Source organism: Ochotona curzoniae, unplaced genomic scaffold, assembly GCF_017591425.1.
Source record: "Ochotona curzoniae isolate NIBS_2020 unplaced genomic scaffold, NIBS_Ocur_1.0 contig_908, whole genome shotgun sequence".
Lineage (NCBI taxonomy): Eukaryota > Metazoa > Chordata > Mammalia > Lagomorpha > Ochotonidae > Ochotona > Ochotona curzoniae.
Genome location: NW_024466607.1, coordinates 11,637,263 through 11,661,527, shown reverse-complemented (window position 1 = coordinate 11,661,527; position 24,265 = coordinate 11,637,263). Strand labels below are relative to the sequence as shown.

The 24,265-nt window shown below is 48.3% G+C and overlaps 1 protein-coding gene across 1 annotated transcript; it reads right to left on the bottom strand.

The window, feature by feature from the left end:
* Nucleotides 1–294: 294 nt before the first annotated feature.
* On the bottom strand, nt 295–24,265 carry LOC121165954 (translation initiation factor IF-2-like). The gene is made up of 3 exons (XM_040994973.1): nt 24,026–24,265; nt 23,779–23,912; nt 295–1,075 (listed from the first exon to the last, which is right to left on the bottom strand). Exons 1-3 carry the CDS (start codon nt 24,263–24,265, stop codon nt 295–297), a joined length of 1,155 nt encoding a protein of 384 aa, XP_040850907.1.

Here is a 24,265-nt window from a genome sequence, read left to right as displayed (position 1 = left end):
TTGGCTCAGCTCGGGGCTCTTTGAAGGTCGCCTCACTGTCACCTCGGCGTGCAGGAACCCAGAATCCAGGCCACGCGACGGGAGCAGACACAATGCCCCAAGGGCTCTCCCCACCCCATCACCGGGTTCCCTAGGGTCTTCCTGCAGGTGCGGCCCGTGCTGGAGCTGGGCTGTCCCCTCCCCACCTACCCCCCCAGGGTGCGGGCGCTGGCCTCTCCCGCCGCCACTCAATCGCGCGTGACACTCTCGGAACGCCGCGTCCTTCCCCGCCCCCAGGACCGACGCGTCGGAGGCTTACCCCTCAGGAGGCGCACGGATCGCGGCCCCGCAGCAGGCGCGGTCCCGGGGGCTTCCGGTGCGCGGGCCGCCCGGGCGCTCGGCTCTCCCGGCCACCTCCTCTTGGTCGTACTCAGCCCGGCCCTGGCCGCCCGGCCGCTCCGGTTCCTTTCGCCGTAGCCGGCCGGGCGGCACCGGGCACGCACGCCGGGGTTCTGCTTGGCTCTCCTCCTTCTGTTGCCCGCCCGCCCGTCGCCCTGGCGCTCCGGGACTCGTGGGGTGGGAGGGCGGGGGTCCGAGGTGCCGGGACGTGAAGTGGGGGTCGTCGGAGTGCTCGAGACTCTCAGGGACGCTAAGGATGCGCGCGGGCTTCCCCGCGCCACCCTGCTGCGCGCGGCCCCTCTCGGAGGGGGACGCCCGGTTCGCAAGCGCGCGAACGTCACGGACTCGGGGCGCACGGGGGCGGCGGCCTGGCGGGCCCCGGGGCGGCGAGCGGGGGAGCTGCTGCAGACGCGGGGACTGAAGCGGGCGCCGCGGTGCGGCCTCTCGCCATGGCTCCCGCGGGCGGGCGGGCGCTTCGCACCTCCCCTCCGCGCTGCCGTCACCGCCGGACGCGCGCCGAGCCCTCCCCTTCCCCGGCCCCGCCCGCCGCCGGGCGCCGCCACCTGCGGGCAGCCCTCCGGGGATGCCAGCCCGCCACCGGAGGCGCGCCCCTCCTGCCTCTACAGCGGCCACCCTCTGCCCGCCCCTGCGCCTTGACGGGCGAGCCCTGGAGAAGGACTCAGGAGGTCCCGGAGGTCTGTTGGCGGGTCGGCACGGAGAGGGTCTCGGGGAGGGTCTCTCGGGCCGTCTCCGAAACAAGCAACTAATGTGGTGGTCCAAGGTGCGAGACTGAGGGGCACTTGGATTAAGATGCCACCCTGGGGTGACCGGGAGGGAGTCAGGGATCGACCCAGGAAGTGAGCGCTGGCAAGCTGCTCCATTATGCAAATCGCTGGTGGACGGTTTAACGGGGAACAACCCACATCAGCTCCTTTCCACGTGTCCACTTCTGGGGTCAGGTCTCCGCACGGAGATCACAGAGCACGTTGAGAGAACGTGGGAGAAGACTCGGCCCTGAACCTTAATTCTACAAAACCCGGGGTGGGGGAGCAGAAAACTTGAGATCATCAAGTCTAGCTAGGATGACCGTAGTTCCAGCAGGAATCACAGCTGAGTACCGACTCGCCAGGAAGGGTTGGGGGAGGAGGTTGTGGAGGGTGGGTGTGTTGCGTGAGCACGTCCACCCGCAGTTGGTTTAGATTTTAGATTTTTTGGGGGGGAAGGCATCACCTAAGCAGGGCATGTGGCAAACGTCCTGAACAGGTGATGAAAGTTAACTTAGCCAGCGAAAGTGGATGGGGATTCTGGGCTTTAAACCTCCTCACCTCTGGGGGCGCCTAGAGACGAGGGAACTTCAGACAAACACCAAATGAGGAACACCTGCGGAAAAGGGGGCAGGGGATGGGGGATGGTATTTTTAAAAAATGCACTACATGGCCCTAGACTGGGTCCCCGGGGAAGGAAGAGGACAGTGTGCGTCTCCAACAGGTCACCTTGAGGTATTCAGTCATGGTTCAGTTGGTGTTGGGAACTTGCGCTGTTTCTGTGCAAACCCACCTCTATACTTAAGAAGCCACAGTGAAACAAGAAGGACCTGAATAAAGAGTCTTAATGTGCAACTTACCTTCAAGTGAGTCTAGAAGAGGAAAAAAGGCAGCATGATGGAAGAAGAAAAAAAAAAGTGGGATGGGGCGTGGTTTCAGGCAAATGGAGAAAATGCTGCTGGGTCCAGGGGGTACTGGGACACTCTCTAAGTCTAAGTTGGTTTCCAAACAAGATTTTGAGAACACAAGTCCAGGGTGGAACAGGTGCTGGGGAAGCGATTGTGACTATCAAAGGGCAACTTCATCCTCGTGGCCTGGGAAGTATTCAGAATCTTGATTGCAGTGGTACAGGTGATAACAATATGAAGAAACTGACACACACACACACACAAATGGTTGCAAGAAAACTGGGGAAGTCTGAATAAGAGAGATGCCCTGTATCATGTCAGATCCTAGCTTCGATCTCATACTAAACTGTTGCAACATGTTATCCCTAGCAGAGACTAGGCAACCTATTTCTTAGGACTGAATGTGAATCTACACATTGTCTCAATGAACATTTCTCTTCCTGAAACAACCAAGGACATGCCAGGTTTGCACAGGAGGAAGTAAGCTGCCACGGGGAGTGGGCAGGGCTGAAGAGGCTGAAGCTGAGTGGTGGTGGGTTTATCCTCCGTATAACACTATTACCAATTAGACCCTTAGCAGTGTAACTGACAGACCAGCTTCCCTCTAGTTCTGAGAGGATCTTAAAGAATCCTAGAGATAGAGGTTATTAGAGACTCTGTAATCCAAACTTTTCACTTTCAGGAAACGGTAGGCAGAAAAGTGGTACATGACCACGGAAGCATCCAATTAGTGGTAGACCCCTAACCATAGCTGTTGTCTGCCAAGTACGTCTGGGCCGTGTGCACCTTAACCAGCTGCCCGTCCTCCCTCTGTCTTTGAGGTTCACTCAAGACTGGTAGAGAGCTGTGCAGCCATTGACTGCAGTCCCTGACTGTAGCCTTGTGGCCACGGGGACCCAACATCTGGTGTCCAGCACCAGATGACAGACATGCAGAGTCTGTCCTCCCCCGCCCCTAGGGGAGAAGGCGGAGCTGCTTTCCCTCTCCTTGAAGAAAGCAGGTGGCAAGCGGAACCCCCTGGGCCTGCCTCAGCTCCGAGCACGTTGGAGCAGCTGCTGACAGGCTCCAAGAACCTGGGAAAGAAGCAGGGCACAGAAACAAGGAAACCGCAATTGCCCTGGCAGCCCTCGCCTTATCTGATACCAGCCTGAGGCCTTTGTCCCAGAAATGGCTCTGACATCCCAGGAGCCACAGATAACCACGCCTCTTTGGTCAAATCAAATCAGAATCGATGTATGTTTATTGATATTTGATAGGCCCTAAGTTAATAACTGTAAAAAGGGAAAAAAATAATATATATATATATATATATACATAGATATAGATACCTGGTTCCTGCTTTTAGGAACCCAAAACATAGGCAGGGATGGACCCAAATGTGGAGAATGATCAGCAAAAAGAAAGTGATAGCTGTGCTAAGGTGGATCCCTCCCAACCTGTAACTACCCCCCCAAAGCAATGTTGATAAATAACTCATGGACACGGGGCATTTGTTTTGGACTCCATGGGGTAAGGGCAGGGCAAGGAGTAGGGACCAGAAAGAACGAAACAATGAGGAAGACAAAGATTAGTAAAGATGGATAAAAAGAGAGAGAGAGAGAAGAAAAAGGAAAAAAAAAGATGCATATACTGAGTAACTGGGGCCTGGGTTCAGAGTCCCTCGGAGGAACAGCATAAAATGCATAACAGACACACTGTTGGCTTGCCAGCTCCTATCTCCCACTGGCCAAGTAGATACTGAGCCAAAGTGAACGAAGAGGGCAGGCACGTCGGTAAGATTTTGTGTGACGTGCGCTCTTGGGCCAGGTATTAGAGACCCTCCAGGTGGATTGTGGACAACATCGGCAATTCTGGCCTCAGCCAACCTTTGTAGTCCAGGATTGGCATTAGGTAATATGATGCACAAATATGTGTTTGATCAGCTTGTGAGACGTGAAATGAAAAAAGGAAGCAGGAGTTTTAAGTGCAGCACTAGGGGGATTCAAGATTAGTTGGTTGGGAAGACCCATCTAAAGAAGTTATGCTTGAGACCCAGAGAAGTGGGGAGCATGGTGTTAGAGAGGACCCTGAATGGCTGGAGCTGCTGAGGGTGGGGCCCAGAGAAGAGGTGGGCCCTGACACACTGAGTAAGGCTAAGGTGTTTTAGGGAAAACAGTAATATAGTCTAATTCATATGTTGAAGTTTTTAAAATTTTATTAAGTAATTTTTTCTATTGGAAAGTCAGATTTACAGAAAGTAAGAGAGACAGAGCAGAAGATCTTCCATCTGCTGATTCACTTCCCAAATGGCCGCAACAGCCAGAGCTGAGCTGATCTGAAGCCAGGAGCCAGGACTCTCTTCTGGGTCACTCATGTGAGTGCAGGGTCCCAACACTTTGGCCTGTCCTCGACTGATTTCCCAGACCACAGGGAACTGGAAGGGATGTAGAACAGCTGGGACACAAACTGGCACATGAATGGAATCCAGGTGATTGCAAGGCCAGGATAAAGGCACTAGCCTACTGCACCCATCCCCTGATTTTATTTTTTATGATGTTTATATAGTTGATTAGGGTGTGAAGGGTCGAGGATTAGGGGAATGTGCATGAGACCATTGTTTCCACACTTCCTTTATTCTCTCTGTAGCTAGGGGAAAGGGGGAGATACAGAGAGAAGCTGCACCCAGCCTCCCAACAGCCTCAGTGCCCAGGGATGGAGAAAGGCCACCCGATGTCATCCCAGGGTCCTGATGTGGAGCATACTCCAAGGATTCTGCTCAAGCAGTTTCGATAGTTCAATAGCTGAGAAATGCTGTTTATCTTGCCGGTCCATGGATGAAGAAATCCTTCCAAGGCCCATTGGCTGACATAGTCCACCTTAGAGTCTCCTTTCACCCGAATATTTGCTGCCAACACTTGGCTGGTGTAGTTGACCAATTGTTCCTGCTCTCCTCCCTCTGTTACAGTACGAGATGTCCTCAGCAGGCTCCAATGGACTGCCATATCCTCCATGTGCATCTGAGTATGCTGTCTACTGTTCCGTCTCAGCCACTGAGGAGGCTCAGTTCTGATACTAGCACTCCACAGTCAGATCACAGGTCCTGTGGTTCTCTCCATGGTTGGGGTTCTGAGTCGAGCAGTTCAGTTGGGGGGATCTCTAAACAAACCTTGTCTGAAGTAATTGCAGATCTGACTATTGTGTATTCTTACCACTACGGGGTCTGGCTCTGTTTGTCCCTCCCATCAGTCTATGTACACACTGGTAGTTACAATTTTGGGGTCAATTATCTCTCCAGCCCTGTCTCTCATGTAATAGATGCTGCGGCCCAGTCCTACCCTGCCCACCACACACTCAGTCCTCATGTATACTAGCAGGAGCTGCAGCCTAGTCAGAGCAATACACAATAACCCCCACGAGGCTCAGCCCTGATTCCTGTGCTTGCCAGTATGTATAGCAGACTTGTCCAGTCTGTCCCATGTCACATTCAGCTCTCATACATGTCAGTGGGTATTGAAGCTCAGATCAACCCAACCAACCCCGCTGTCCAGCCCACACTCATGTCGGTGGATGCCACCACCTGTCTAGCCAGGCCTTACCCTAGCCCTGGTTTTCATGCCCACCAGTGGGAATTTCAACCCATCAGAGTTGCCCACAGTTACCCCACTGGGCCCACTCCCAGTCCCAGATCTTGCACTGTCCAGGAGGTTCTGCAGTTTAGCTTGACAGGATTTGCCCCCAGTCCCAGCACTTACCCGCTGATGCTGTGGTAAAGCCCAACCAGCCCGCACTTACTCTGGCTCATGTATGCACCATTGGGTACAGTTGGTTAGCCCAGCCTGGTTCTCCCCTAACCGAGTTCACTTGCAGGTCAACAGGTGTTGTAGCCTTGCTGAGTCTGGTTTAACCCCAGTCTCAGTTCTTATGCTTGCCAGTGGGAGCAGTGTCCCAGCAGGTGAGCACCCCCTGTACTGCTCCTACCAGTTTCACACCCCGACCCCGGATCTCATGTGTGGTATGAATGCCATGTCCCAGTCTGACACAGGCTACCTCACCTCAGCATCCGGCAGGCACTGTTGTCTAGCCCTGTCTGGTTTGCCCCCAGTTCCAGGTCATGCTGGTGGCTACTGCAGCCCAGCCCAGCCCAGCCGGCTCCAAGTCCCGTCCCTAATGTGAACTGGCTGGTGTTGCTACCCAATCCAGCCTTCCCTACACTTTGTCCTGGTTCTCAGATCTGCTAGTGGGAGTATGAATTGGCCCAGCTTGGCCTGCCCCCAGACCTGACCAACACTTTTGCTGACAGGCGTTATAACCTCACCTGGTCTGGGCTGCTCCAAGCGCTGGATCATGTGCTCGCCTGCAGGGAATGCATCTTGACAGAGGAGTTTCCCAAGCTGCTGTATCAGGTCAGGGAGGACCCAGTGCCAGCTGTTTCACATGCCAGTGGGTCCTTGGCCCAGACTGACTTAGTCTACCTCCTGTCCTGGGAGGAACAGTGGCCTTGCCCAACCAGCCCACACCCATTCCAGTTCTTACTGTTGGGTGTTACTGCCCAGCCACACCTGGTCCACACCCAGACACAGCTCTCATGTGGTTCAGCAGGGGCAGAGAACTAACCCAACCCATCCTACACCCTCATTGGGATTCTCACATGTACCGATGGATACTAGAGTCTAGCCCAGTCTGGCACACCGTAGAGGCCCAGTCTACACCCATACCAAGGGATACTGCAGTCATGTCCAGCCCAGATCACTGGCCCCATTCCAGCTCTAATGCTCACCAGTTTGAACCATACCTCAGCTGGGATATCCCCTTAGGTTCCCCAACCAGGCCTTTTCCCAGCCACAGATCTTGCATGTTCCAGTGGTTGCTCTGACCCTGCTTGGCATAGCCCATCCTTTATCTTGGCCTTTGCAATTGGATAGTGCAGTTTGGCTTGTTCTGGCCTGCCTCCATTCTCAAATCTCACTGGCACATGCTGCATCCTCACCCTGCCCAGTCTACTCCCATCCCTGGCTCATGCAAACCGGTAGGTGTTATAGCTTAGCCTGGCATGACCCACACTCCAGCCTGGCTCCTGCAAATGTGAATGAGCTAATGTTAACCTGGCCCTGTCTGGTTCACCCCATTCCAGAACAAACTCCTTCACTTGCCAATGGGTGGAGCTACCTTGCCATGCTTGACCAACACCCAAGCATGAAGCAGATGCTCACCAGCAGGAGCTATGGCCTACCCAGGGAGTTTCCCAAGTTCCCCCACCAGGCCCACTCCCATATCTAGATCTCACATATGACAGTGGGTGCTAGGGCCTTACCTGGCGTAGTCTGCCCCCTCCGTCATTGCCTTAGTATGAGCTGATGTTATTGCAGCCCAGCCCAATCCCCATCCTATTCTTGGATTCACTTGTAGGTGCTATAACCTGGACCAGCCTGGCCTTTTCCCCATCCCAGTGACCATGAGTGTCAGAGGATTCTATGGTCATGCCTAACTCTGCTTGTCACCATCCCCAGCTCTTTAGCTAACCAGTAGAAATTGCAGTTCCATAGAGGGGAGCCCATGTATTCCCCACTGAATTGTGTGCTGGTTAGTGTCATGGCCCAGCCTAACTTGACCCATCCTCTGTTCCAATATTCACTGGCTGGTACTGCTATCTATCCTTGTCAAGTGGACCCCCAGCCATAGCTTTAATGTGCACCAGTGGGTGCTGGTCAGTGAAATAAATTTTCCCCTGCTCATTTAGTAGAGATGTAGAGATTTAGAAAGTAGAGCGATTGTTAAAAATAAAATACCCACTTCAAATGAACTGAGAGTACCCCCATGGTCACAGGATACTCACCTATCACCAACCCTCAGGCCTGCACGTCGAAGAAAAATTGAGATCTGCCATCACTCCAAAACAAGAGTCAAGATCTCGTCATGTGATAGCCACCACCACATTTCCATGCAATGTCCTGTCCTAGGCTTGTATTCTGACATGTCCTGAGCATGCAGTATGTACCATGCATTGTGTGAGATGCTTGCACAGGATCAATTTCTCAGCTCCCAGGTGAGCTCACTGGGGCAGCATTTGTTATCCACAGTTAGAGATGAGCAAAGTGGACCTAGAGAGTCTCACTATCCTGCACAAAGTCAGACTTCTGGAACCACATGGCTGATCAGAGTTGCTTTTGTCTGTCTGCAAAGTTGGCTTCAGTCTTGGGAGATGAGAGGAGGCAGAGGTTAAGGGTCAGGGTGGATGAAGAATCCAAGGATGCAGACATGATGCCTTGTGCTTAAAGCCACTAATGATGGATAAATATCAAGGACTTCCTTCTTGAGAATCCATCACCTTCCTTACTGCAGTGCTCTTCCTCTTTGAATCCGTCACCCTTCCTACAAACCCAGCCCCAATGGAATCAGTCTTCTGATGTGAGCTCTTCAGTAACTTCCTAGTGGCCTGGGGGTATAACGCAGGTTCCTTCATTGGGTGTGCAGTGGTCTTTGCTGGCTCCTGTGTGCCTCTTCAGACAGGTCCCCATCATCCTGTGCTCTCTTCTCACTGACACTATGGAGTGCTGTCTGTCCCGCGGGGGTGTGGCAGGAAGAATCATCATGCAGGAAGCAAACAGAGAACAGGACTTTCTGAGGTCACCCTTCTATGTCTATAGGGTGACTATCGTTGACTTCTTGAAATCTTCTGGCTGTAAATTTTGAAACTTAAAAGAAAAAACTATTGGAGTACCTCAAAGGAAGCCAGATGGGGCTCTATGAGTCTGGGAGCTTGGAATTTCACGTGGTCCTCCCGAGCTCACTATGCCTCCTGGTAGCACTGCCTACAGAAATACCTGGTCCTATCCTCCCTGCTTCGCCTCCACCGTCCCACCCTCATTTCTGTCCATTCTTCCTTGTCCTGAGGGATTGCCATTTGGATTTTTCTTCCTCTAAGGAGCCACACACACACTTGGGCCCATAACACTTGTACTTGCTCACTGCTGAGATGTTAGAGTTTCCTGTTGACTTCTCTCTGTTTCTTCATTGTGCCATGAGCTCCTTGTTCACCACTCTTCTCCAGCATCTAACACATAATAGGTCCACCACCTACATGAATTAATGCTTTTCCCTCCGTTAACCACCTGCTTCCACAAGCAAGCCCTAGACAAGGTATGCATATGACTGAAAACTTTCCAGAATCTTAATTCCAAGCACCCACTTTATAAACTCTAACTCCTATCTTTGTAATTTGCTTTTCCTAGGTTCTAGTTCCAGCAATCACTGTCACACTTCGGGGACCTAGAATGCACTAACCTGACCTGTCTTCACAGTCCCTCACCCTCAGTATGTCCTCCTTGGTTTTCTTACTAATCGCAAATTCTGATTAATCATTATAGCTCATTTTCTTGCATACTCCTTCAACTAACATCATACTTGGCAAGACAAGACTGCCTAAATCCAACTTTCTTCCTCATCTACATTGAACCCATGCAGTTGCACACAGTCGAGGTAACACTAGATCATACCAGATAATAACAGAGCTCCAGTTTAAATTTAGGACAACACACTTCCAATTCAGTTTCTTTAATGCATTCGCTCTCCCATCTCCATGAAAGCTGCAACATATTTTCTTTTTACCTGGAAGTTCCAACAACTATTTCCCCTTATTTCTTGTCTGAGGAAACAGAAGTTCTCAAAAGAATCCGTATGAGTTCTGAGCCATCTACCCTCAACTGAGACCAAAACTTAAGCAGATAGCCCACTGTCACTGGTAATGAAATAACTTTGCCCCATTAGAAGCCAGCAAAGCCTCCCACCCACCTCCAGGGAGGGTGATGTGGCACAGTAGGATGCTTGCCTCCCATGTCAGAGTGCTGGGTTGTTCCAGCCTAGCTCCTTTGCCAGATTCCTGCTAATAACACTCCGGGCGGCAGCAAAAGCACTTGGGTTCTTGCCACCCACCAAGGGGATTGGGAGGGAGTTCCTAGCTCCTGGTTTCTGACTAGTCCAGATAGAACTGGGGAGTAAAACAGCAGTTGTATGTTTTTCTCTCCATTGTGCATGCGCTTGTGCACGCGCGCGCACACACACACACACACACACACATTCACAGATCCAAATTGACTTCCTGCCCTAGAATCTAGAATCTGTGGATGTAACCTTATATGGTAAAAGAGATGCTGCAGATGTAATTAAGTTAATAATCTTGAGATGAGATCATCCCAGATTATCTGGGGAATCCCTAAATCCAGTGACAGTGTCCTAATAGAAGAAGGACAGCGAAGCATTTGAGACAGAAGAGGAAGAAAAAACCCCCTAAGAAGAAGGGGTGCACATGCAGAACAGAGGGAGCTGCAGGTACATGTCAAGGAGTTGCAGCTGTTGCCTGAAGCCAACCAGGAATGGACTCTCCACGAGGGGAGTGAGACAGAGGGGCCTGGGGAAAGAGAAAGAATTTCTGCCCCACCTTATGTTAATATTTCTGGTTTCTACACTTGTGAATGAATACATTTATTTATTTTTTAAAGATTTGTCTTTAATAACAGATAAGCATCCCACTGAGTGTAGCTAGATCTGGAACAAGGAAACAGTGCCATAGAATGGAGCAGCTGGGGAACTTCAGGTCACTTTGGGTCGATTTCCTTGTGAGAGCTAAGGCAGAGGAGACCCCTGACCATACCTTGTGAGGCTAAGGGCCGTGAGTTTCTGAAAATGTCCTGTTTCGGGAACAGTGGCTTTGCATGGGGGTGTTTCCTGCTTCCTGAAAAGTTCGAGTGATTCTGCTTGGGCTTTGCCCAGTGGGACATAGTGTAGGAACAAAATACAAAACAATGGCCTCTTAAAAGTCGCATTTCACAGGTAGAAAACATCTTACGGATTCTTTTTGTCCCCTTTCAGCTGCTTTGAAAATTTTACAAACTAGGGTCACTGGGCTGGTTTACTTAGTAAAATCCTTCTCCTGCAAGTACTGGGATCCTATAGGGGCACTAGTTTGCGTCCCAGCTGCTCCACTTTTTTTTTTTCCAAAATTAATTTTTTTTCAAGATTTATTTATTTTTTATTAGAAAGTCAGATATACAGAGAGGAAGATCTTTCGTCTGATGATTCACTCCCCAAGTGGCTGCAACGGCCAAAGCTGAGCTAATCTGAAGCTCAGGAGCCAGGAGCTTCTTCTGGATCTGCCTTGAGGATACAGGATCCCAAGGCTTTGGGCCGTCCTCCACTGCCTTCCCAGGCCACAGGCAGGGAGCTGGATGGGGAGAGGGGCTACTAGGACACTATCTGTTGCCCATATGTGATCCTGGTGGTTGCAAGGTGAGGATTTAGCTACTAGGCTACCACACCAGGCCCCAAAGTTATTTTTTATTAGAAAGTCAGATTTACAGAGAGAAGGAAAAACAGAAAGATCTTCTGTCTGCTGTTTTATTCCTCAAGCAGTTGCAATGATTGGAGCTGAGCTTATTTAAAGCCAGGAGCTTTTTCCTGGTCTCCCATAAAGGGCAGAGTCTCAAAGCGTTGAGCCGTCCTCTACTGCTCTCCCAGGTCACAAGCAGGGGGCTGGATGGTAAGTGGAGCAGCTGGGTACCAACTGGCATCCATATGGGATCCCATTATATTCAAGGTGAGGATTTAACCACTAGGCTTTCATGCCAGGCCACATATAAAGAGGCTAAAAGATCATGATCCACAAAGCATAGTGATAACATACCAGTGAAGCCTGGAACATCTGGTAGTGCCAGAAAGAGAAGAAATGCAACAAACAAACAAAAACCAAAGGGATCTAGAAGTTTATTAAAACACACACACACACACACACACACACACACACACACAGTGGCCAAAGCTAGAAAAATTTGAGCAAAAAAATCAATAAAGTTGCATTGGATTGTATTGTAAAAAATGAATATTCATGAATCCTCATTGACATAAATAAGTCAATAAACAAATACGTGGGGAAGAAGAAAAAGATTGTTCACGCCCAAGAATTGTAAATAAAGTGTCCAGATCTCCACTTCCAAGAGTGGAACAAAATTCCTGACTCTGTAGGCATGAGTCACACACACCGAATTCCTTCCAAGGAGTGCAGTGTGGGAAGAGCCTGAAGAAAAAGAAGAGGAAGTCTGGAGTGGAGAAAGCTGACAAACCCTGCCCGGTGATCAAGGCTAACATCAATAGGGACAAGTCATGTGAATAGGATGTTGCCATCATGTAAATGTGAGGGGGAATGACTGGCACCTTCCAAACCTGTAACTCCAGTCTACTGACAGTAATCACGCCACAGTCATGGGTTCCGCATCTGTAAACTCCTGCAACCGCAACTTGAAAGCACTCAGAAAATGGAGCAGATCTTTTTCTTATCATTGCCTACATAACACAGTATAACAATGAACTACATAGCATTTACACTATTTTAGCTCTTACGTGTAATCCACAGACAATTAAAGATGTCACAGAACATGCCCAACTATTACACACACACACTATGCCATTTTATAGAGAAGTCTGGATTTTGGCATCTATGTGGAGTCCTGGAACCAATCCCCCTACGTATCATGGGATAACTGTCAGAAAAATCCCAAAGGAATACTTCCTAAAAACATCTGACCAAAATTGTCGTTTGACCAAAAGTGATCAAATGCTGGGAAAGTATGTGAAACTGTCACTGTTAAAGAGGGCCTGGCACGACAGCTCAATTGTCTAATCCTCACCTTGCATTCTCCAGGATCCCACATGGGAGCTGGTTTGTGTCCCGGCTGCTCTTCTTCCCATCCAGATCTCTGCTTATGGCCTGGAAAAGTAGTAGAGGATGGCATAGCACCTGCTTGGGAGACCCAAAAGCAGCTCCTAGCTCCTGGTTTCGGATTGGCTGAGCTCTGACCGTTGTAACCATTTGGGGAAAGAGCCAGCGGACAGGAGATATTTTTCTCTCTGTCTTTCCTCTCTGTAAATCTGCCTTTCCAATTAAAATAAATATATATTTAAAAAAAGATGAGCCTAAAGAAACTTAATGACTAGATGTAACGTCATTTCGTTTTTGAAGACTTCTTTATTTTACTTTTGAAAGATTTCTACTTATTATTTATTTGAAAGGCAGAGTTTTAGGAAAAGATAGAGAGATCTTCTACCGCGTGGTTTGCACCCCAAATGGCTGCAGTAGTTGGGGCTGGGCCAGGCTGACGTCGAGAGCCCACGACTGCAAGCTGGTCTCTCATGTGGCTGCCATTTTAGCCATTGCTCTGATTCTTGTCATCTCTTGCTCTTAGCCCTTTAAATGCCTCACTGCCAGTCTGTTGCCTCTGCATCTCTCCCCAGCCTATGTCACCTCCAGGCCCCTCACGTGCTTAGCCAAGCTCTGCTAATAGAAGGCTGTCATGTGCAATTAAGACTAAGATCTAAGAACTGTAATTGCATGTTAACAAGCTAACCAGATGGAAAGACTTGATGTTGTGATATGTCATTTATCCCCAAATTAATTATGTAATCCCAATCAAATGTCAAATAAATTTCATTTTAATGAAATGACGATGTCTTTTGAAATTTCTGCGGGAGAAAAAATACATGCAAATATTCAAGACAATTCAGAAAAAAAGATCAGGCAGTATGAATCACGACAGAAAGCAAAAGGTAACATAGCATAACAGTAATTAAGGGAGGAATCTGTCCTGAGAATTTATGGGTACATTAACTGCATGGAACTGAGAGCTGAAAAAATAGAATAACACATACATTATATAATATATTTTCAAGAGTTCATTTTATAGTTGCTAGGACATTTTTTTCCTCATGTTTTAAAATTTATTTCTTTTTATTGGAAAGACAGATTTACAGAGAGGAGAGAAAGAAGTTCTTCCAATTGTTGGTTCACTCTCCAAATGGCTGCAATGGCCAGAGCTGAGCAGATCTGAAGCCAGTACAGGGGGCCTCCCCTGGGTCTCCCAGGCAGGTGCAGGTTCCCAAGGTTTTGGGCCATTCTCCACTGCTTTCTCAGGCCAAAGTAGGAAGCTGGGTAATAAGTGGAGCAGCTGGGACACAATCTTAAAAATCTCTATGAATCATACAGTAGCCACTGTAATAGGAGTATTAGGCAAAATCCTGGGAAACATCCAAATCAGAGATAAACATCTTCCAGAAAGTGCCTCAGTTCCCCCTTCTTCTCATCACTTCCTAGTTCCACTTCCTCACTGTGAAGAGGTGATCCCGGTGTCATTGCTCCGTGGAACTCGTCTCATCCTTTGGTGTCACCTGAGTAGTGACATCACTGGATAGCCCCAACAGTTTGTTCACAGTGTTCTGTTACGAAAATTTGCAAACACAAAGACTCCTAGATTGAACCAACCTCCCAACACTTGTCATCACTTTCAACAATGTTGAGAACAAAATTGGGGCTTCTAGAACCTCACCAGGTTCTCTCATCCTTTGACTTATCTTGAAGCAAATCCCATTCCCAAGTATCATAGAAGGGACTTCAAAAGTTCATGCAAAATGAATTGAGTGCCTGACATGGTAGCCTAATGGCTAAAATCCTCACCTTGTACACGCCCGCATCCCATATGGGCACCAGTTCTAATCCAGGCAGCCCCACTTCCCTTTCAGCTTCCTGCTTGTGGCCTGGGAAAGCAATCAAGGTCAGCCCAAAACCTTGGAACCCTGCAGCGGGTGTGGGAGACCCAGAACAAGCTCCTGGCTTCAGATCAGTTCAGCTCTGGCTGTTGCAGCTACTTGGGGAGTAAATGATTGGAGTGAAGATCTTCCTCTCTGTCTCTCCTCCTCTCTATATATCTGACTTTGCAATAAAAATAAATAAATCTTTTTAAAAATGAAATTGAAAGATAAGTTTAGGACATGTTACGATGGCTTAGTCAGCTAATCCTCCCCTAGCAAGTGCTGGGATCCTACTTGGGTGCCAGTTCGTGTCTTGGCAGCTCCACTTCCCATCCAGCTCCCTGCTTGTGGCCTAGGAAAGCAGTGGAGGACGGCCCACAGCCTTGGGCCCCTGCATCCATGTGGGAGACCTAGAAGCTCCTGGATCCTGGTTTTGGATTGATTCAGCTACGGTCGTTACAGCCATTTGGGGAGAGAACTGACAGCTGGAAGAACTTTGCTTCTCCTTCTCTCTGCAAATCTGTTTTTCCAGTTAAAATAAATAAATAAACCTGTTTTTTTGAAAGATAAGTTTATAATGGTGCAAACATATAAAATACATAGTCTTTTCCATAATGCGCATTTTCTGTGAACTTTGTGGTATATACTGTCCTATACTCTTGTTCATAAATGTTATCACTTGTAATTCTATAATCGAGGAGGTTAGGATGCCCAAAGCCCACAGTCCAGGGTTGATGTCTGGTTCCAGCTCCTGCTTCTTGCTTGCCAGTGATGTAGACCCTGGGAACGGACGGTGAGAGCCAAGAATTTTATTCCTGCCACCCATTACCACCTCACTGGCCACCTCCGGGATTTGGAGAACGAATCAGAGGATGGGAGCTCTTTTTCTGTGTATCTGTCTTTCTCTAGCTCTGAAATGATTTTTCTTTTTAAGATGGAGAAAGTGAATTGATAGGAAAACTGAGCCATCTGAGAGCTGCGGGTTGTGGATCCGAAGTAGGCCGGCCCCTGTCAGCACTACTGTGTTTCACTCTCCATTCCCCACTCCCTCGTTGGTCTAGAAAGGAGCTGCATTTAACCAAATTGGGGTGTGTGTGTGTGTGTGTGTGTGTGTTTAATGAGTTTAATGAAGAAAGAAATAGGGTAGTTTTGAGATACACAGGGGAATTATTTTAGTAACTGGGTAAGTAAAAACAAGAGAATGGTGGACAAGAAAAAAAAAGCATCTGGTTATGGGGGAAAAATAGCCATGCCTTGACTGGGCTGCAGGACAAGCAGCATGTTCAGACAACGGCCAGGGGATTCGGCTCATCTAGGTGGTGAGTCTAATAGGCTGGTGGGAGGGTTGGGCTGTGAGAGACCCCCGGGTGCAGCCAGAATATGAATGTGGGAGGGGAGTGATGATGTGGGAGGTACCCCCTTCTTGGGCCCATTATGGTCTGCCTGTGAGTCTTGTTGCTCTTCAGGCCTTCTTTCCACACAGGGAACTGGAATTGCTCTTTCTTCCCAAGTTCCCCAGATAAGTTTCCTGCCCTTTTAGTCTTCATTAGCCTTCTCTCTGACTGTCACATCTGTAGTGCCCAAGCTGTCCACTTAGCTGCACAAACGAAACAAAACAAAACAAAACAAAACAAAACAAAACAAAACAAAACACAAGACCTTGCAAAACAAGTTTAAGCCTGACTTGAATTTTTCAAAAGGACTTGCCTTTGAGGACAAAGCTGTGAGTTAGGAAGCAGGCATCAAAAGTATGCATGTTGGTGGGGTGAGCAATCTGCTAATATCTTTAGCACCTGTTGTTAATGACATGCCAACCCTGGGCACACCCAAATGTATGGCTTGGTGGCTCATGCAATTTCATTCACGAAAGAAGTTTATATCCCAAGGGCACGTTGTGTGTAATGGCATGTATCGGAGCCCTCTAAGAAGGCAAGAACTGATTCACAAAGGGAGAGGTTACCTCATTCCACAACCGCGGGGCTCATTCCTGTGAGGTGCTGTCAGGGCCCCCCGCCTTGAGGGTTTGAGGTGAACTCTCACATGCCCACGGCCTCCACGAGGGCATGCACAGCACATGGCACAGCTGTTTGCTCATTCATTTGGAGAAAGGAAAACCCTGTCTCATTCAGAGATCCTCATCCTGTTCACATCCCTTAGTCAAAACAGCATGTCTGAATATACTGTAAGCTGCTTCCGGTATACAACCTGATCAAAGCGATCCACATCTTCTCTGTAGTAAGGTAGCAAGCCATGGCAATTTCTTCCCTCCATGGAAGGTATTAACCCTGTGCCTAGGGACTACTGGGGTGCCAGAAAATCCCACCAGGATGGGGCCCAGCATGGTAGCCTAGCCGCTAAAGTCCTCGCCCTTGCATGTGCTGCGATCCCAGATGAGTGCCGGTTCTAATCCCGGCAGCTCCACTTCCCATCCAGCTCCCTGCTTGTGGCCTGGGAAAGCAGTCGAGGACGGCCCAAGGCCTTGGGACCCTGCACCCGCGTGGGAGACCCAGGAGAAAGCTCTAGGCTTCTGGCTTCAGATCAGCTCAGCTTTGGCTGTTGCAGCTGCTTGGGAAGTGAATCATCGGACAAAAAAATCTTCTTCTCTGTCTCTCCTCTCTGTATATCTGATTTTACAATAAATATATATAAATCTCAAGAAATAATCCCACCTGATGAACGGCTTCTGGCTCCTTGGGGGGTGAATATGCGTGTTACCAAGGCATCCAGGAGATCACTTCCTTCCCCCTTTCCTGCTTCCGTCAGCACGGTGGCCTTGACGGAATGCAACTGCGTGATGATTGGTAGGATAATGAGATGATCAACTGTACTGTGATCTGAACTGTGGCACAGAGCCAGAGAGTGGGTCCTGGGGGCACGATTTTAAAGTGTACCCTTGACCCGTGACACAGTGAGATAAAGAGGAATGCGTTTGTTAAGGAACAAGGTACATCGCAGATGCCAGGAAGGTTGACTGGGGTAAGGGTGTCACATCTGGCAGAGCGACTGTAGGTTAATCAACAGCTGACGAATCCTGTGGTAATCCATTGTCATTTTTCAAGATGTTCTATTCAGCCTTGCTAATTAAGTAGGAATGTGATGGGAATTATTATTCATGACTCTAACCTTTGAAGTGTGTGTGGAAATCGAAGGAGAGTGGAAAATGTTTACTTGGTCCTTTGAACCATAAGCTCTCACGTTTCCCAGGATAAGGAAAATACATTCAGCAATTTCTTATGTGTGCAGGTAGTTTTAGAGTAAAGCTTCTTTTATGAAAGCCACTGAAATTCTCCGGGTTTTAATAAAACAGACAGTTCAGGAATTTAACTCTTTGTAGCCTTTCTCTAGCAGACTGCAGTCTCATTTGGCTATCACTTATTCCTCTAAAGTCTTTTTTTTCCCCCTAATCAATATTCACACTAGATAACTACAGAAAACAATCTAAACAAGTGCTTTTCCACATTCTCCTGAAGACTGTCAAATTCCCATCCCAGGAGATGAGTTAGATTTTACGGCCTTTGACCCCAGATACCTTTTCCAACTTGCCTCCAGGATCCCAGGGCCTTTTGCCAGCTTCAACATTTACTACCAATTCCTGCAGAAGTGAGGGCTCTTCACAGGAAGCAATAAAAGGGAAATTGCTTAATTTAAACAATGCAATGACAGCCTATGGACTTAACTAGAAGGACAAAATTGGGCTCTAAAAAAGAAAGAGAGAGAGAAAGGATAGAGAGAGCCACAGGGCTAGGACTAGGCTGTGCTTAGGACTCCGGTTGAGGTTAGGACTAGGATTAGAGCTATGTCTTGGAAATGACTACATTTAGGGTTATGGGAGTACTCACATTAGGTTTTTTAAATTTTAAGGTGAAGTTTATGATTGCAGAGTAGTTTCAGAGTTGCATATACCCAGGCTGAGGGCTTTCTTAATCTCAAAAGTTTCTAAGGACTGCAGCTGGTGCTCTGTCTAGGCTGTGATATTGTCATGGGGCAGAGTTGTCGTAAGTTCCCATGGTGACGGTATTGCATGCTTTGAGTTAACCTGCAGAGTACACGCTTCTCCTTTTAGCATCTCCTGAAAATTACTCTTATCTGAGTGGTAACAAATCATAGCCCAAGTAGCCTGCAGTTCAAGATGGACCAATTCAGGCATTCAAAAGTGACAACCTTACTTGAGGAGGGGACTAACTCTGGAGTCAGACTAGGGTTCGTAGCTCCCAGTGGTCTCCATTTAGATAACATCCTTGCCTAGCTTTTTCTGTCACCTGACCTGCTTTCCTCACATTCCTCCTCCTCTGAGCGCTTTCATAGTCAATCACAACAATTCCCTTCTCAGGTTCTATTATTATTATTGTTATTATTATTATTATTATTATTTTAATTTGAGAGACAGAGACCAAGACAGAAAAAGAGAGCAAAAGAAAGATCTGAGGCTGGTGTGGTCGCAAAGCAAGCCAATCCTCTGCCTGTGGCACCAGCATCCCATGCGGAACCAGCTGGAGTCCTGCTTGCTCCACTTTACATCCGTTTTGCTGCTAATGACCTGGGAAAGCATTGAAGGCTGGGTCAAGTTCTTGGGCCGCTGCATCCATGTGGAACACCCAGAAGAAGCTCCTGACTCTCAGATTTGGGTCAGCTCAGCTTTTCCTGTTGCGACCATTTGGAAAGTGAAGCAGCAGATGGGATCTTTCTCTTTCTCTCTCTCTCTCTCTCTGTAACCAACTTTGACTCTAAAGTAAGTAAATAAATCTTTAAGGGAGAGAGGTAGAGAGAGACCACTTCCACCCACTGGTTTGTACCCCAAATATACACAAGCTGGACCCCAATGTAGGTGTTCTACGTGAGTCGCAGAGACTCAACTACTTGAACTTTTACCCCTGCCAGCCAGGGTGCACTTTAGTAGTCAGCTGGAATCAGAAGTGGAAGCAAGACTCAAGCCCAGGTGCCTTGATGTAGGCTGTAGGCTATCTCAACGGCCATGTCAAACGCCCCTTAGGCAATGCAACATGACAGTGAGCAATAACCCACATAGAAGGAGTCTCATGTTCTGAGCTGTCCAGATTGGCAGATATCCACAATGCCTATTTTAATACACAAATAAGACACATGATCCCAATGGTGAACACATCCTACTGCAGGGAGTATTTCTCTCTCTCTCTCTCTGATTATAGGATGCTTCAGGAGTTAGAATCCTATCTGTGCTCATTGTTTCAGACTCAGGCTAATACAGACTTCAGAATGGGACACACAGTAGGTCATCAGCACGTATTCGTTGAATGAGGTGGCTATTGCTCCTAGATGGGCGCCTCTGCTTCTATTCCTAGGGAGTTGGGTTTCCAGAGGATTCAGATGCCAGGCTCTCTTCGTTTTCATAACAGTTTGAGGTTTTCCACCCACAGCCAAATCATTTGTGAAGCTCAGTGTCTTAGTTTCCTCTGGTCACACCTGTTTCATTGTCTCTTTCAAATACTTTCCCCAGTTTTTTTTTTTTTTTTTAAGATTTATTTATTTTATTGGAAAGGGAGATATACAGAGAGGAGGAGAGACAGAGAGGAAGATATTCCATCCGATGACTCACTCCCCAAATGACTGCAACAGCCGGTGCTGTGCCAATCTGAAGCCAGGAGCCAGCAACTTCTTTCAGGGTCTCCCACACGGGTACAGGTCCCAAGGCCCTGGGCCGTCCTCAACTGCTCTCCCAGGCCACAAGCAAGGAGCTGGATGGGTAGTGGAGCTGCTGGGATTAAAACCAGCGCCCATATGGGATCCTGGCACATTCAAAGCGAGGACCTTAACCATTACACTATCGCGCTGGGCCCTACCCTGTTGTTTTATGTCTTCATGATCATTTCGGGCTCCTTGTTCTCTGCAGGTCGTTCTTCCTTCCTTTATCATAAAAATTTAAAAAGGAGATTAAGAACTGTCTTCTAACTAGTGCAAAAATAGAGAATTCAATGGAGCAATGGAGTTAGAAATAGACGTTATATTAAAAATTTGACCTATCAGTCCTGGTGCAATAGCTACATTCTCGCCTTGTAATCACCAGGATCTCATGTGGGCACTGGTTTGTGTCCCAGCTGCTCCACATCCCATCCAGCTCCCTGCTTGTGGCCTGGGAAAGCAGTCCTTGGGACCCTGCCCTTGTATGTAGGAGATCCAGTGCAAGCTCCTGGCTCCTGGGTAAGTTCAGCTCTGGCTATTGCAGCCGCTTGGGGAGTAAACCAGTAGATGGCAGATCTTTCTGTCTCTCCTCCTCTCTGTAAATCTGACTTTCCAATAAAAATAAATAAATCTTGAAAAAAAAAATTTGACCCATCATGAGGACAACATCACACATTCCTATATATATATATATATATATATGTATATATATATCTAATTTCCAAATGGTGAATTCATTCCTAAGCTTACAAACATATGGATATGGTGAACCTTTGGTGCCACCATACTGCAAAGAAATTTATCCATAAACATAAAACTAGAAGTGCTTGCCCAGACCGGTGTCTAAGAATGTTCTTTTCACTGTTAGCTGTGTATCGAGAAAGTGAAAGAAAACTTGCTGTAATTCTGGACAATGGTAGCACACCTCTCCCTTCCCTCAGCAGAGACCATTCGGGGAGCTGCCCTGGGTTTCTAGGAGGAAACTCAGATTTCAAAGAATCTTCAGGTTTCATGTGTTACTAGAGGGGGAAGCAAGGGGGCGGGGAGCGAAGCGGGGGAGGAAGATATGTGTCCAGGAAAACTCTGACTACCTTCACACATACTGAAAAATGAGGTCAGCTCCATCTAAATAAACGGAGTGACTATTATTAGAGAGCCCAGGTGCTGCATTAGGAGGAAAAACAGAAAAACTCACAGGAAGAGGCCAAGGGAAGTGGCGAACATGGTTACCGGGCAGGGGATTAGGGAGGGATTCCGCAGGGCTCTGCGGGATGCAAAGATGCTCCTTCCCATTTAAATATTTAGTCTGTGTAATGTGTGTGTGTGGGTGTGTGTAAGATAACTTAGAAAGCTCAAGGAGAAATGGTATTAAATTTTATCTTGGCGCAAAAACTTCTTTTAAATTCACGCATACTGTTTTTCATAAAATTCCTCTTCTACAAACTTTTTGTGGCCTCTTCATGCATGTGTTTGTATGTATATACATACACCTATGATATAAACAGTTTGTGTATACATACACATGTGTGCATGTATAGTCATATATATGTATATATCTGTTTAAACTACATGATATACAGATGGTGTAGGAAATGCAACATGTGGCTCAAAATCCAAGATGCACAAACCGACTCTCTCCTACGCAGTCTCGCCCTCACCCATGTCCCCTTCTAAGCTGGTTGTTCCTTGCACTTTCCTTTTGATGTTGGAGGTTTCCTTTGCAAAAGGAAAGCATGTACCTAGAAACCTGCCTTGTCCCAGCTCCACAAGTGGCAGGATGCATAATGATTACATTAAAAAAAAACAAAAACCATGGAGTTCTTTGGTTATACCGGATACTTAACATCACACAAACAGCATTTCTAACATTTTGTCTCCTGCTGACAGACATTTCAGTTAAAATTTATTTTAAAAATGATAATAATCTAGTGCATACAAGAATCTAACTAGTGGACAAATTGCTAGAAGTAACATTGCTGGGTCAGTGGGATGTGCTTTCTCACAGACACTGCCACTCTCCTCTCCATCAGCCAGGGGCAAGGGGTGGCTGTCTCACCCCACCACCAGAAGCCGAATGCTCGGTGCCAAGCGTCCTTCAGCTGTCACTACACCATTAGTACAGTCTGTCTCACATAGGAACATGGATTTTTAAAATTTTTATTTTAAAGTGAGAGTTACAGAGAAAAGGAGAGAGAGAGAGAATTTTCCATTTGCGGGTTCACTCTCAAAGTGGCCACAATGTTCACAGCTGAGGTGATCTGAAGCCAGAAACTGGAAACCAGGAGCCAGGAGCTTCTTCCAGGTCTCCACGCAGGTGCAGACATCTGAGAACTTGAGCCAGTTTCCACTGCTTCCAGGCCATAAGGAGAGAGGTAGACTGCATGCAAGTGGAGAAGCAAGGACTTGGTGCCAGCATTGCAAAAGAAGGTAAGCGTGTTACACCCCTGTACTGGCCCCTGGGTCCGTTCTGAGTGCAAACAGATGTGTGTCTGGACCCACCTTCAGCATCGGACCTCGGAGACTTCAAGACACATAGCTTTTTAAATTATAAGTATATCTTGATCTTTCCTCGTAATTATCTGTCTGAAATAAAACCAGCTCTTCTCCCTGCCCTGTGACATCTGCGCAGTGCCCTAGGCAGGGACACTTTCAGGATCCCACGGCGAGTCAATAGGATATCTTGGAGACAAGGAAGACCAAGTGTCACGCTTTCAGGAGAGGAGGAAGTTGCCTCAGTAATTTGAGGGAATAAAATGGGAGGAGCTGGCGCTGAGGAAGCAGCTGGCTCAGCCCAGGTATTCCTTGTGGGTGCAGTGTACCCAATGGCGTGAGCTGCATCACTTGCCTCGCAGGGCGTCCACTGCAGGGTGCTGCGATGGTAGCAGGCACTGTGGTGTGGAATGCTGGCACCCAGAACGGTGTCTCAACCCCTGTGCCAAACACCCGTCCCGTGTCACATGCAACGGTCAGAACGGAAGCCTAACCTTGATGAAAGCAGAGATCATTCTTTAAGTGTGTGGGATTTTAAATATATCCAAAACATGTGTCAGCTTCCAGTCCCTCTCCAAGGAACCACGCAACACTCATTTATTTTGTTAGTTGAATGTCTATTGAACTTTCATCTTTGACCAAGTAGGGCCCACGTTTACATAAAATTATCTTTAGCACGAATTCTTCAACTTCCCTTTTTTTTTTTTTTTTTTAAACAAGCACTCCAGGTGATTTTTGATGACAACGTTTGAGAAATCAAGGCGCCAAGTGGAAACGGGTGCTCCTTCTCTCGGAGGTGAGAATCCGAGGGCGCCGGGGGCTTGGACGGCCAGAAGCCTCAAGCTCAGCGTAGCTGGCTCGAGCTCCCAGAAGACACAGAAAGAAGCTAAGGGAACCTAGCAGTGACCACCGGAACCCAGACAGGTCGGTTCTATAGGTCTCACACCCTAGGAGTTACGGGAGGCCCGTTACGTTCGTCCCACTTCCGGGCTCCACCTAGCCAATAGGAACACAAACGCTCAGCCAATCCGCACCCTGCATCTCTTCCGGCGTTCTGCTTGCTGCCATGGAAACGAGACGGGCGAATGCGGAGCGACCGCGCGGCCGTGAGTCCCGCCTCCTTCCCGCAGGTCCCACCCCCTTTTTCCGCGGACGTTGAGCGCTTCCTCTGAGGCGCGAGGCGAGGCCGTTAGGTTTAAAGGAGGCGCCCTGGCGGCCGCTCACATCCGGGCCTCCGCCAATAGAAACAGAAACGAAGCAGCCTATCAGTTCTCCGCGTACCTTCCGGCGTTCTGCGTGCTGCCTTGGCAACGGGATGGCCGACTCCGAAAGCAGAGGGCGGTTCGACGCGTGAGGTGTGTGTGTGTGTGCGGGGGTGAGTTCTGCTTTGGCGCGCCCCTTCTTCTTCGCGGCTTCTCTCTCCCCCCCCGTTGGTGGAACGGCGGGCCTGTCCCGAGGCGGAGGGCCAGACGCGCGCATTCGTGGCAGCTCCCGAGTGGACTGGCGGCCTCGCTCTCCCAT

Bases quoted from the DNA above. Each gene is read 5' to 3' on its own strand.
- LOC121165954 (XM_040994973.1), bottom strand. From the start codon at position 24,265: ATGGGAGAGCGAGGCCGCCAGTCCACTCGGGAGCTGCCACGAATGCGC. The intron at 23,913-24,025 runs GTACGCGGAGAA...CTCGCGCCTCAG, and splicing joins AGCACGCAGAACGCCGGAAG to AGGAAGCGCTCAACGTCCGC. The intron at 1,076-23,778 runs GTGCGGATTGGC...ACCCGCCAACAG, and splicing joins AACGCCGGAAGAGATGCAGG to ACCTCCGGGACCTCCTGAGT.